Consider the following 13,625-nt stretch of genomic DNA (forward strand, 5'->3'; position numbering starts at 1 on the left):
GTGTGTGTGTTAGTGAGAGTATGTGTGTGCGTGGATGAGTGTGGATGAGTGTGTGTGTGAGTGTGGTGTGACGACAGTGTGTGTGGTGTTGTGTGTATAAGTGTGTGTATGAGAGAGTGTGTGTGAGTGTGTGATGGTACGTGTGAGTGTGCATGAGTGTGTGCCCGCGAGTGTGAGAGTGTGTGTGGTTAGTGAGAGTATGTGTGTGTATGAGTGTGTGTGTGTGTGAGTGTGGTGTGAGTGACGACAGTGTATGTGTGGTGTGTGTGAGAGTATGTGTGTGAGTGGATGAGTGTGAGTGGATGAGTGTGTGTGTGGTGTGAGAGTATGTATGTGGGTGTATAAGTGTGGATGAGTGTGTGTGTGTGTGTGTGGTGTGAGTGACGACAGTGTGTGGTGTGTGTGTGAGAGTGTGTGTGCGTGGATGAGTGTGTGTGAGTGTGATTGTGCATGTGAGTGTGCATGTGTGTGCCTGCGAGTGCGTGTGTGCAGCAGTGGTCGTGAACAGAAATGAGAATTCAATGCTGGGAGGGGGTGTCCGTGACCCTGAACTTGCTTTCCTGAAAACCCAGGAGCTCCTAGAGTTATTTTTTCTTTCTTAATTTTTGTGTTTTTTTCATTTATATTTTTTGTTTTTCTTTTTTCTCTCTTTTGATAGGGGTTGGGGGAGAGGATTTATATTCACATGTATTTTTTGACCTTCTGCCGTGTTTTATACATTCATAAAAGGTGCGTGTGTGCGTGCGTGCGTGCGTGTGTGTGTGGTGATGCGGACCATCCACAGAGCAGGGGGACTCCACCCCTGACAGCTTCTATCCTGGCCCCTTCACCCCTACAGGCATGAACTCCTGGAGGAGGCCTGCCGCCAGGGCCTACCTTTTGCTGCCTGGGACGGGCCCACCGTGGTGTCCTGGCTGGAGGTACTGGGGCCCAGAAATGCCCTGTTGGTCCCCAACCCCTGTGACAGCCCTACTGGTAGGGGCTGCCTGGTCCTCCTGGCGCCACCCTGCTTCTAGCCCAGAGGTGGGGGTGGCCATGGGCCGGCAGGTGAGGACCCAGGACGGCTCAGCCTTCCTCTTCATCTAAACAGCTTCTTTCTCCTTCTCCTTCCCCCCCTGCCGCTCTGGCCTTGCCCACCTGGGTCATGGTCTCCTGTCGTTCTCTCTACTCTCTCTTTCTGGGTTCTCTGTCTCTATTTTTCGGCACGATTACCATCTCTGACCACGCTTTTGTCATCCCCCGTATTTCTCCTCATGTCTCCGATCGCCCTGCCGATGTCTCCCTGTCTCCCGCTTCCTGTCTCTCCCCACCCTCTTTTCTTTTTTCTTTCCTTCTTTTTCTTTTCTTTCTTTCCCTCCCTCCCCCTCCCTCCCTCCCTCCCTCCCTCCCTCCCTCCCTTCCTTCCTCTCTCTCTTTCTTTCTTTCTTTCTCTTTCTTTTCTGTCTTTTCTTTCTCTCTTCCCCCCACCCCCGTCCCCGGCCATTTGTCTCCCTTGGACTCTTCCTCATCTCGTCCACGTCTCTTTTCCTTGTCCTGTTTCTTCTCCCTGCAAACTTTCCCACGTCACTGTTTCATCCCCCCCCCCCCCCCCCCCGTCCCCCCCCCCCTGTCCCCCCATCTCTCCGGTTTTCTCCTCCTCTGTCCCCTCTGTCCATCCGTTCCTCCGCTGCAGCTGTGGGTAGGCATGCCTGCCTGGTACGTGGCCGCCTGCCGGGCCAATGTCAAGAGCGGTGCCATCATGGCCAACCTGTCAGACACAGAGATCCAGCGCGAGATCGGCATCAGCAACCCGCTGCACAGACTCAAGCTTCGCCTCGCCATCCAGGAGATGGTCTCGCTCACCTCGCCCTCGGCCCCCGCCTCCTCTCGCACTGTGAGTGTCCGGCGGGGCGGCCAATTCCAGCCGTCGCTTCCTCAGGGCCCCGCCTCTTGCCCTCAGTCTAGCCAATCCTGGGCTTGCTCACTCCTCTGTCCCACGACCCTGCTTCTCATTGGCTCTCCCCCCCTCAGCCTCCCCTCTGCTCCCGACTTGGCCTGTGGTCCATGTGGTACTCCAGGAGGGGCCCAGCCTACCTCCTTCCCTGACTCTCCCCCTCTCCTCGGCATTTGCTGTCCCACTCAAATGTCACCACCTCCAAGAAGCTTTCCTTAACTTGTCAGCTAAACTAGTTTCCCCCATCATTCCAGCATATCAGCACCTTCTAATTTTCCCCATAGCATTTATTGCCTTCTAATTATTTTATCTTTTCATTCCAACTTTTTTTTTTTTTTTTTTTTTTTTTGAGACAGAGTTTCGCCCTTGTTGTCCAGGTTGGAGTGCAATGGCGCGATCTCGGCTCACTGCAATCCCCCCCTCCCGGGCTCAAGCCATTCTCCTGTCTCAGCCTCCTGAGTAGCTGGGATTACAGGCGCCCGTCACCATATCCGGCTAATTTTTGTATTTTTAGTAGAGACAGGGTTTTGACATGTTGGCCAGTCTGGTCTCGAACTCCCGACCTCAGGTGATCCACCCGCCTCGGCTTCCCAAAGTGCTGAGATTACAGGCGTGAGCCCCCACGCCCGGCCCTCGTTTCAACTTTTTATTACGAGAAATTTCAAACATACAGGATATCATGTGTACCCAGTTCAGCAATTCTCAACCTTTTGCTGTACCTGCTCTGTTGTGTGTGGAGGGTGGCGGGAGTGGGGAGTACAGGTTGACTTTCCCTTACCTGAAATACCTGGGACCAGAAGTGTTTAGAATTCCTGATTTTAAAAAGTTTTTTTTTTTTTAATATTTGCATAGAAATGAAATATCTTGGGGATGGGAGCCAAGCCTAAACATGAAATTAATTTATGTTTCATATGCGTCTCATACACATGCCTAAAAAGAATTTTATACAATATTTTAAATAACTTTGTGCATGAAACAAAGTATTGACTGCATTTTGATTGTGATCTGTCACATGAGGTCAGGTGGGGGATTTTCCTCTTGTGGCTTCACATCAGCACTTAAGAAGTTTAGGGCCGGTGGGGCGCGGTGGCTCAAGCCTGTAATCCCAGCACTTTGGGAGGCCGAGACGGGCGGATCACGAGGTCAGGAGATCGAGACCATCCTGGCTAACACGGTGAAACCCCGTCTCTACTAAAAAATACAAAAAACTAGCCGGGCGAGGTGGCGGGCGCCTGTAGTCCCAGCTACTTGGGAGGCTGAGGCAGGAGAATAGCGTAAACCCGGGAGGCGGAGCTTGCAGTGAGCTGAGATCCAGTCACTGCATTCCAGCCCGGGCAACAGAGCGAGACTCCGTCTCAAAAAAAAAAAAAAAAGAAGAAGAAGTTTAGGGCCAAGTGCCATGGCTCACACCTGTAATTCCAGCATTTTGGGAGGCCTTGGGCGGCTGATCTCTTGAGCCCGGGAGTTCAAGACCAGCCTGGGCAACATGGCGAAACCCCGTCTCTACTAAAAATACAAAAATTAGTCGCGTGTGGTGGCACATACCTGTAGTCCCAGCTACTCAGGAGGCTGAGGTGGAAGGATCCTATGAGCCCAGGAGATCGAGGATGCGGTGGGCTGTGATTGTCCCACTGTACTGCAGCCTGGGTGACAGAGACTGCATCCAAAAAAAAAAAAATTTTTAGAATTCTGGAGCATTTTGGATTTTTAGATTTTCAGGTTGGGGATGCTGAGAGACTTGTACTTGAATGTCATTTGAGGTAATGATAACAGCTTAGCCTCCAAAATTACTTTAGTGGGTCTTTTTCTCTTTTTGAGATGGAGTCTCGCTCTGCTGCCCAGGCTGGAGTGCAGTGGCATGATCTCGGCTCACTGCAAGCTCCGCCTCCTGGGCCTCAGCCTCCAGAGTAGCTGGGACTATTGGCGCCTGCCACCAAGCCCGGCTAATTTTTTGTATTTTTTTAGTAGAGATGGGGTTTCACCATGTTAGCCAGGATGGTCTCGATCTCCTGATCTCGTGATCTGCCCGCCTCGGCCTCCCAAAGTGCTGGGATTACAGGCGTGAGCCACCGCGCCCGGCCTAGTGGGTCTTTTTCTTCCTTGTAAATACCACATCCTTTATCATACCTAAGGGCATTGACATTGTTGTTAATTTCTTTTTCTTTTCCTTTTTTTTTTTTTGTTTGAGACGGAGTCTCACTCTGTCGCCCAGGCTGGAGTGCGGTGGTGAGATCTCAGCTCACTGCACCCTCCACCTCCCTGGTTCAAGCGATTCTCCTGCCTCAGCTTCTTGAGTAGCTGAGATTAAAGGCACAGGCCACTATGCCCAGTAAATTTTTGTATTTTTAGTAGAGATGGGGTTTCACCAGTGTTGGCCAGGCTGGCCTTGAACTCCTGACCTCAGGTGATCCACCTGCCTCTGCCTCCCAAAGTGCTAGGATTACAGGCCTGGGCAACATGGCGAAACCCCATCTCTCATCCTAATTTTTGTATTTTCAGTAGAGACGGGGTTTCTCCACGTTGGCCAGGCTAATCTCAGACTCCAAAAGTGATGTGCCTGCCTCAGCCTCCCAAAGTGCTGGGACTACAGGTGTGAGCCACCGCAACTGACTACAGTTGTTAATTTCATCGACTATTCAATCTGTATTCAAATTTCCCCAACATACTTAAAATATGTTGATTATTTCTTCCCCAGTTCGATGAAAAGGGTCTGTTGTGTCCCTAGCCATATCCCACACCCTATGACGGTGACTGGTGCCTGACACTCACCAGGAGATACATAAATGTTTTTATCCTTGTATGGATTCCTAACTCGTGGGGTTGTTGGGAGCAGAAGATCAATAAATGTGAAACCCCCCACAACCCCTAAACATTTGCCCCATGGCTATGTCTGCCCCCCATTTTTGAATCCTCATTCTGTACCTCTGTGTGAGGTCAGCGAGGTGACGTCATTTGCACAGGGGCACACAGCAAAATGCATGGCAGGGTCCCAATTCCAACCTGAATTTGTTCAACTCCAAAGTCACATTGCCCGGTACATGGCAGGTGTCCGATAACAAGGATCATTCCTTTTCTCTGTTACTGCTTGTCCCAGAAAGCAGGAGGGACATAAACGTATGGCCCAGGGCCTTCAGGAGGACACCCTCCTTCCCCTCCCCCACGCGAAGCCCTCTCCCACCATCCATTAACACTCCCTGCCCCTTAGTCCACAGGAAACGTGTGGATGACACACGAGGAGATGGAGTCCCTTACGGCCACGACCAAGCCCGTGAGTGCCCCCTGCCGGCCGCCTTGGGGGTGGCACTAACCCTCTTTGGGGGTGGGGGCAGGGACCGAGTCTGTGGCCATCCCTAAGTCCGCTCCTTGTGTCCTCCTCTGCCTGCCCCTTAACTCACCCCTTCTCTCCCCTCTTCCTACTAACGGGTCAGGAGACCAAGGAGATCAGCTGGGAGCAGGTAGGGGACGCGGGGCGGGGTGTGAGCGCATGAACAGGCTGTGCACGACGCATGGATGCTCCTCCTCCGAGCCCTGCCCCTGTCCTCACCAGAACATGCCATCATCCCCATGGGGGGGCGCTGTGCCAAGCTTGGCTCTGGACTGTTCCATTATGGCTTGGTGGTGGGGAGGGTAGAGGGGATGCGATGTGGAAGCCCAGACTGTTGCATAGTCAGCCTTATGCATGGACCATTTCATCATCGTGGATTGTGGGGGCTCTAAGGGGCTTCAATTCTGTAGCTTAGGAGAGACGCTGAGCAGCAGGTGTCCCTACAGTGGAGGGGGCCGGGGCTACAATGGACTGCTCAGTGTACCAGGGCCAAGGAGGAAGCATTGGCTGTGGTGGTGGTGAGGTAGCCAGGCTGAGTAAGAAACTGGGAGGAAGAGCTACACTTTGTTCTCAAGAAACAAGAGGCGGCCAGGCGCGGTGGCTCCTGCCTGTAATCCCAGCACTTTTGGAGGCTGAGGTGGGCAGATCACCTGAGGTCAGGAGTTTGAGACCAGCCTGGCCAACATGGTGAAACCCTGTGTCTACTAAAAATACAAAAATTAGCCGGGCACAGTGGCTAGCGCCTGTAATCCCAGCTACTTGGGAGGCTGAGGCAGGAGAATCGCTTGAACCCAGGAGGTGGAGGTTGCAGTGAACCGAGATTGCACCACTGCACTCCAGCATGGGTGACAGAGTGAGATTCCGTCTCATAAAAACCAAACAAATAAACAAACAGAAAAATCAAGAGGCATGAGCTGACTGTCCACAGAGGAATTATGTTTGACTGTGGTCATAGATCACATATTTCCAGCCAGGGGGAGGTGTGGATTTTGTGCTGATGCTGAAAGGCATGAGGGACTTGGGGCTCACCTGGAATATTGTCCTGGGCCAGATACAACATTAGACAAGTATTTTCATTGACATTGCAAGAGTGATGGCCCTTTCTTAGTGGGAGAGCTGCCTTGAAAGAATCCATTGTCCTGACTTGGGGGTGTAGTGACGTTGGACTGTACTGAGACAGAGTTAAAGCAGTGCTTCCCCAAATTTAATGGGTATTGGGGTGGCACGCACCTGTAGTCCCAGCTACTTGGAATACTGAGGCAGGAGGATCGCTTGAGCCCAAGAAGCCAAGGTCAACCTGGGCAACATAGTAAGGCCCTGTCTCTAAAAAATAAACAAATATGGCCGGGCGCAGTGGCTCATGCCTGTAATCCCAGCACTTTGGGAGGCTGAGGTGGGTGGATCCCTTGAGGTCAGGAGTTCGAGACTAGCCTGGCCAACATGGTGAAACCCCGTTTATACTAAAAAATACAAAAGTCAGCCTGGTGTGGTGGCATGTACTTGTAATCCCAGCTACTCGAAGGTTGAGGCAAGAGAATTGCTTGAACCTGGGACGGGGAGGTTGCAGTGAGAGGAGATCGTGCCTCTGCACTCCAGCCCAGGTGACGTAGCAGACTCTGTCAGAAAGAGAAAGAGAAATAAAATAAAATAAAAGAAGAAAGAAAGAAATTAAAAAATAAACATAATGTATATTTCAAATCACCTGAGGGTCTTGTGAAAATGCAGATACCGACTTCAGCAGGCCTGGAATAAGGTCTGAGATTCTACAATTCCAGGAAGTCCACAGGTGATGGCGATTCTCTAGGTCTCGGGACCACTGTTTGAGTAGCCAAGAGTATATGTTGTCATGAAGAACTAGGAGACAGCTCCGGATTGGTCCATTATCCTGAGCAGAGATTGGTCATTGTGCTACTATGGGGTGGGAAAAAACCTTGGATTGGGAGGTTGGACTGCACCCCTCTCCTGCACAGTGGGAAGGGGCCAGAGGGTCTGATTCCTCCCTCACCTGCCCATGGCCCCAGATCCTGGCATATGGCGACATGAACCACGAGTGGGTGGGGAACGACTGGCTGCCCAGCCTGGGGCTGCCCCAATACCGCAGCTACTTCATGGAGTCGCTGGTGGATGCCCGAATGTTAGATCACCTTAACAAGAAGGAGCTCCGGGGCCAACTCAAGATGGTGGACAGCTTTCACAGGTGGGGGCTGCCTGGCCAATGGGTACAGTCCAAAGGGAAGCCCCACCCCAGAGAGTCTTTGGCCAATGGGATTGGCCATGGGAGATTCCTAGGCTTATCTTGGCCCTTTTAGCCTGAGTTCTCAGGAAATCCTCACTCTGTGCCCCTTTCACCAATGAGATGGTCCACAGGAAAAGTTCAGATCCTGAGATGGCTTGGCTAGTTAACCCTGTATCCCCTCCAGGCTGGCCAGTAGGAAGTGTCTATTGTTGAAAATGCCTCACCTCCTGAGGCGGTCAACAGTCAATAGAACCGATCAGCTCCCCACCCTTTCCAAGAAGAGCACAGCCAGTGGGGAGGGACCCGTAGGAGCAGCAGCCAGGGGGATTGGAAGGCTCATCCGTGACTCCACTTCTCCTGCTGCTCAGGGTGAGTCTACATTATGGAATTATGTGCCTGAAACGGCTTAACTATGACCGGAAGGACCTGGAGCGGAGGCGGGAAGAAAGTCAGACCCAGATCCGAGGTAAGTCGAGTGTAAGGGCCCCTTTGGGAGCCAGGTGGAGGGTGTAGAGCTGGATGGGGAGGAGAGGGGGTGGGGAGAGGCCGGAGAAGAAGATTGGCACCATAACCGAGGGGTGGGGCCAGCGTGGGGGGCGTGGCCCGAAGAGAGGAAATGGAGGTGTAGGTACGGGCTAAACTGAACTCTCCAGGCCACGGGAGGGGCACGGCTGAGGGTCCTTTCCGTCCCCAGACGTGATGGTGTGGTCCAATGAGCGGGTCATGGGTTGGGTGTCCGGGCTGGGCCTGAAAGAATTTGCCACGAACCTCACGGAGAGCGGGGTACACGGGGCACTGCTCGCCCTGGACGAGACCTTCGACTACTCCGACCTGGCCTTGCTCCTGCAGATCCCCACGCAGAATGCACAGGTGAGCTGCCGCTGGGCCTGGAGCATGCTAGGCGTCCCCACCTCGCAGACTGCACTCTCCAACCGCCCCCTCCACCTCCTCTTTCCAGGCCCGGCAGCTCCTGGAGAAGGAATTCAGCAACCTTATCTCCTTAGGCACAGACAGGCGGCTGGACGAGGTGGGCGCGGCAGCAGCTCAGTGGGCTCTGCTCCCAGCGGCTCCTCGAGAGGCGGCGCTGAGGGGGCGGGGCCTGACTTTATTAAGGAGTTACAGTTGGAGGCGGGGCCAGGAGAGGGGCGGGGTTAAGGGAGAGGTGCGACCCGGAGAGGGGTGGAGTCAAAGGAAGGGGCGGAGTCAGACGAGGCCCGAGTCCCTCACCGGCTGCCCGGCTCCTATACCTAGGACAGCGCCAAGTCTTTCAGCCGCTCCCCATCCTGGCGGAAGATGTTCCGGGAGAAGGACCTCCGAGGCGTAACTCCCGACTCAGCTGAGATGTTGCCCCCCAACTTTCGTTCGGCTGCAGCAGGAGCCCTGGGCTCTCCGGGGCTCCCTCTCCGCAAGCTGCAGCCAGAAGGTGGGGGGCTCCCAAATGCGACATCCCCTCCTCTCTTCCCTTGGGTTGGACATGGACCACCTCAGTAGTCCAGGTTCTGGAATGGCCTAGTCCTTTCTCGCCCACCCCTGAAGAATGGACTGCTCCAACGTTCCGGACTCCCCCCTCAGGATGAAATGGATAAATCCCACTCCCCCTTCCCAAGGCGGGAGTGAACTCGCCCAAAGCGAGTTTGAGTCGGAAGGGAGGGAAACCCATGTGGAGCCCGGCGATCGTTGTGACATCGGGAAGGGAAGTCCAAAGGGAGGAATCCTGGAGAGGAACAGGGAGGAGGGTACTCCAGGCTGAACCGCTGCTCGCTCTCCCTCCAGGCCAGACTTCTGGGAGTTCCCGGGCAGACGGCGTTTCGGTCCGGACCTATTCCTGCTAGTGCAGGCCTCCAGGTGAGGACCGTGCTGGGCGACCTTGGGGGTGCGGGGCGGCACGGTGGATATTCACTGCTCCACGCGCTGCCCGGCGTCATGCAGGTGACCTCACTCGGACGGAAGAATCTTCCCGAGGTTGGGCTGTTCCCTCTCCTGCCCGGACTGTGGCCTCGCCGGGGAGAGCGGGCGGGGGAGCTGGCGCCTAGGACTGGACCATCTGTACAGACCAGCGGGCGTGCGCGCGCCCGCCTCGCACAGGGCTGGGGCCTGAACCAAACCACATGAACTGGACTGAGGGGGAAGAAGCGGGCAGGAAGAAATCCCGCCCCAAACGTCCGCCTTCCTTTTCTCTACTTTGTAATTTATTGATCAGTTTCTGTTGGGAGACGGGTGTCCTTTACCCGCGGGAAGGGGGCGGGGCTTCCCTTCCGGGCCGCATGCGGGGAGAGGCTGCCCCTCCCCTTTTTCCTGCCCAGTTGCGGGGCCCAAGTCTTCCTTCTTCGTCCGAAAGGAGGGGAGGGGAGACTCGCTGCTACAAGCCTCGCCCCCTGTGCCACTCAGCTCCGCCCCGCCGCGTCCGGTCGCCGGTCCCCCGGGTCATCTGCGGGCGGGGTCCCCTCTCCCTCCCCCGTGTCTCGTGTCCCCGGGGCCTCACCGCCCCCCGTGCTGTGGCCGTGTCCGTGCCCCAGGGGTAGGGGGCGCAGAATGGCGCTCCCCCTTCCCCTCTGGCTCCGGGGTTTGCATGGGAGAATCCTCTTTCCACGATGCCGCTGGGCGACGTGGCGTGGGGGCAGGGGGGCAGTGGGGGAGCCCTCGCCCCCGACTCTCGGTCGGCCTCCCCGCCCCAGGCGTCACTCAGTGATCACGGGTAAAGAGAACTGTTTCAAAAAGCTCCTTTGTTGACTGATATGTTTTTTTGGTAGGGGGGCGTGTTCAACCAACCTCCTCGAGCCAGGAGTCCAGGCCCCTCATCCCTCAAGTCTAGGTCCAGGTCCCTAGAGCCTACTCGCATTACCTGATGCCCTGAGATTCCCAGACTCCACGTCTCACAATGAGGTTTCGGGGAGCACGTTTATTCAGAGAAATAAATATGGCTCATGGAAAGGGGTTGGAAGGCAAAGGGAGGTACCGCTGTGTCGCAGTCGAGCGACTGGGTCAGGGTTCCGGCGTTTCCAGCATGTCCACCAGGGCTCTGGAGAGGAGGACGCCAGAAGTTAAACAGCTGGCGTTCAAAGCTCACACCAGGACGCTTAGAGATCATTAACCTGCCCATTTCATGGACGAGGAAATGGAGTCCCAGAGTCGTCCGATAACTCATAGCGAGACAACCACTTCTCTAAACGGGGTTTTACACACTCTCCTCCCCCAGTACACTTACTGATATAGGGACGAGGAGAAATAGTCGACGTAGCTTCCTGTGGGAGAGCAGAAAAAAGAGGCTTGAGGGCTACTGCACGAGCAAAATTAGGTGGCCACTCAGTATAGCGTGCGAGATTAGTGCTAGCGCCACCTCCTTTTCTCTAATTCCCTAATTCCTTCTTCAAACTGAATCCCTTCTACTGGACCCCTTTTTCGTTCTGGGTGATTCCGTTCTCCAGTAGCCCCGCCCCTTCGATTCCTACTTGAGTTGACCTCGCCCATTAGGCTCTAGGCCTGCACCTCAGCCCTCCACTCATTTCTGTCCCTTGACTTCAGCAACTCCACCTGGTGTTCCTCGAGCCAGGTCCCGCGGCCCACGTGCTCACAGCTTTGGCCACGCCTCCCCTCTTAACCCCGCCCCACCAGTCTTCCGGGCCAGTCCGTCAGGTTTGGCTCCGCCCCCACCAGGATTCACCACGCTGGGCCTGACACCTTCTTCAGGTTTTTCCAGGGCCCTGACCATGCTCACCTGGAGTGCAGACCGTTTCGCAGACCAGCGGGCAGAGATAGCAGAACTGACAGTGCTGGGGGTGGGGACGGGAGAGAGAGTGAGCGTGGGGCGTGGCCGGGGGCGGAGTTAGGATGGGGCCAGGACCAGACCGGACCAGAGGCTAGGTCTAGGTTAAGGTTGGAGTCAGGATCGCTTGTGGAGTCAAGGTTGCATCGGGGTAAGGGGTTAGGTCAGAGGCCAGGATTTAGGGGTGGGGGTCCTCAGAGGGTCCTGGTGCATCCTAAGGCCCAGTGGAGCCTTGAGTGTGAGGTGAGGTCTCACCTGGCACTGGTCGCAGTGCTCACCCATGTTCTCCTCATCACAGTGACAGCTCTCACATTCAGTGCATCGCTGGGGACCAGGGGAGCCTGGTTAGACGGAAACTCTAACCCCACTTGGGAGACACCTGCCCCTGGTCCACCCCTGCACCCTGGACGCTTCCCCAGGCTCTGCCCTCTTTATCTCTAACACTGAGCTCTGTATCTGCTCCCCCAAATCAGCCTCTCTCCCCTCCGCTGGCCCTGGTTTGTTTCCTTTCTTCCTTCCTTCCTTTCCCATTTTTTTTTTTTTTTTTTTTTTTTTTGAGAGGGAGTCTCTCTCTGTTGCCCAGGCTGTAGTGCAGTGGCACAACCTTGGCTCACTGCAACCTCCGTCTCCCGGGTTCAAGCGATTCTCCTGCCTCAGCCTCCTGAGTAGCTGGGATTACAGGTGCATGCAACCACGTCCGGCTCATTTTTTGTATTTTTTAGTAGAGACGGGGTTTCACCATGTTAGCCCGGATGGTCTCGATCTCCTGACCCCGTGTTCCGCCTGCCCTGGCCTCCCAAAGTGTTGGGATTACAGGGGTGAGCCACCATGCCCGACCCTGCCCCTGGTTTTCTATGTCATGGTGACCCCATGTCCCCCACTCAGGGTGGGCTCAGGTGCTCTCTCCACCTCCTCTCTCTATTCTCCCCCTAGCCTATCAGCCCCTGTGCCGTCCCTCCTTCCCCCGACTCTTTGCCACAGACCCCTGTCTCTGTCCCCACACCCCAAGATGCAGCTTGGGTCTTGTCCTCTCCTACCTGAATCACTGCCCCAGCCTCCTCCCCAGCCTCCCAGCCTTCAGTCTGTCCTCACCTCACATGCCTGCATAAGGATCTCTTCATTCAGAACTGACCCTGGCCTGACCTTGCTCTGAGCCCTCCCACAGCACCACCCCAGGGCCCCTGGGACAGATTCTGGGGACACCTTGGTGGGTGGATCTGGGCTGGGGACATACATTGCAGAAGGAGCAGTAGCCACACAGGGACCCTGGCTGGTAGTTCCCGTACTCCTGAGCGTCCTGTGGACCTGCGGGGACAGAAGGGCAGCAGTGACCCAGGCTGACTCGGTTCCTCCACACCCACACCAGCCCAGGCCACTTACCTGTGTCCTCACCGCTTTCCTCCTCACAGGAGGCACCGCCAGCCTCCTCTCTCCCGTCCAGTGGGTTGGGGATGATGGTGAAGTGGGGCTTATCTTCCTCCAGCCCCTCCTCCTCCTCCTCCTCCTCGCTGTGGTCTCGGCTCAGTGGGGCCCCAACTTCAGCCCTCTCTTCCCTCCTCTCCTCCTCTTCTTTCTCCTCCTCCTCCTTGTTTTCCTTTTCTTCCTCCTCCTGATTCAGGCTGAGGCCATGACCTTCCGCCTCATCCTCCTCATCTTCCTGGTCCCGGCTGCCATAGTGGGTGCCTTTCTCTCCCTGCTCTGAACTTTCATCATCTTCCTCATGGGAGCCAGGGTCCTCTTCCTTCTCCTTTTCCTCCTCAGAATCATCCTCCCTCACATGGCTTCTATCCTTGACCACTGTGTGTCCTGGGGGGTGATGGCTCATCTCTTTGATGGACCCTCTTTGACCATGGCCAGTTTCTTCATCTTGGTGACTTTGCCTGTGGTTGGGGACCTGGTGGGCAAGCTCAGCGGAGACCTCCTCATCTTCCTCCCTGGGGACTCTGTGGTGGTGATGGTGGGGGACTTCTGTTTTATACTCATCTTGGAAGTCCGCTTCATCACTCTTGTGGCCTTGAGGTTGGTGGCTTGCAACACGGTGGCTGAACTGGACTGTGATCTCCTCTTCTTCCTCTTCCTCATCTACAAGGCCATGGTGGACACGTTGGGGACCCTGGTGCCAATGTTCAGTGGACACATCCTCATCTTCTTCCTCTTCTCTGTGGCCTTTGTGCCTGTGGTCAGGGACATGATTGTGGTGTTCACCTGAGACAGGCTCATCCTTTTCCTTTCTGTGGTCTTGGTGCCTGTGGGCCTGGTGTCCATACTCAGTAGAGACATCATCATCATCATCATAATCATCATCATCATCATCATCATCTTCTTCTTCTTCTTCTTTGTGGCCTCGGTGTCTGTGGCTGGGGTCATG

General features: G+C 55.2%; 2 protein-coding genes across 2 annotated transcripts; one reads left to right on the plus strand and one right to left on the minus strand.

Moving 5' to 3' along the window:
* The first annotated feature begins 844 nt into the window (after positions 1 to 844).
* On the plus strand, positions 845 to 10,214 carry LOC113223721 (liprin-alpha-3-like). Its single transcript, XM_026453127.1, has 10 exons — positions 845 to 920; positions 1,673 to 1,873; positions 5,139 to 5,201; positions 7,280 to 7,455; positions 7,863 to 7,960; positions 8,189 to 8,364; positions 8,453 to 8,521; positions 8,746 to 8,917; positions 9,268 to 9,339; positions 9,424 to 10,214. Exons 2-9 carry the CDS (start codon positions 1,685 to 1,687, stop codon positions 9,324 to 9,326), a joined length of 1,002 nt encoding a protein of 333 aa, XP_026308912.1. The 5' UTR covers positions 845 to 920; positions 1,673 to 1,684; the 3' UTR covers positions 9,327 to 9,339; positions 9,424 to 10,214.
* Positions 10,215 to 10,373: 159 nt separating this feature from the next.
* LOC113223720 (sarcoplasmic reticulum histidine-rich calcium-binding protein) lies at positions 10,374 to 13,622 on the minus strand (the record flags this gene model as incomplete). The annotated part of the gene is made up of 6 exons (XM_026453126.1): positions 10,374 to 10,513; positions 10,700 to 10,736; positions 11,210 to 11,264; positions 11,513 to 11,581; positions 12,492 to 12,562; positions 12,638 to 13,622. Coding segments are annotated over 6 exons (1,254 nt in total), but the record flags the coding sequence as incomplete, so codon positions are not given.
* Positions 13,623 to 13,625: the final 3 nt, after the last annotated feature.

Source organism: Piliocolobus tephrosceles, unplaced genomic scaffold (assembly GCF_002776525.5).
Source record: "Piliocolobus tephrosceles isolate RC106 unplaced genomic scaffold, ASM277652v3 unscaffolded_42332, whole genome shotgun sequence".
Taxonomy (NCBI): Eukaryota; Metazoa; Chordata; class Mammalia; order Primates; family Cercopithecidae; genus Piliocolobus; species Piliocolobus tephrosceles.

Bases quoted from the DNA above. Each gene is read 5' to 3' on its own strand.
- LOC113223721 (XM_026453127.1), top strand. From the start codon at position 1,685: ATGCCTGCCTGGTACGTGGCCGCCTGCCGGGCCAATGTCAAGAGCGGT. The intron at 5,202-7,279 runs GTGAGTGCCCCC...CCATGGCCCCAG, and splicing joins TTACGGCCACGACCAAGCCC to ATCCTGGCATATGGCGACAT. The intron at 7,961-8,188 runs GTAAGTCGAGTG...TTCCGTCCCCAG, and splicing joins AAGTCAGACCCAGATCCGAG to ACGTGATGGTGTGGTCCAAT.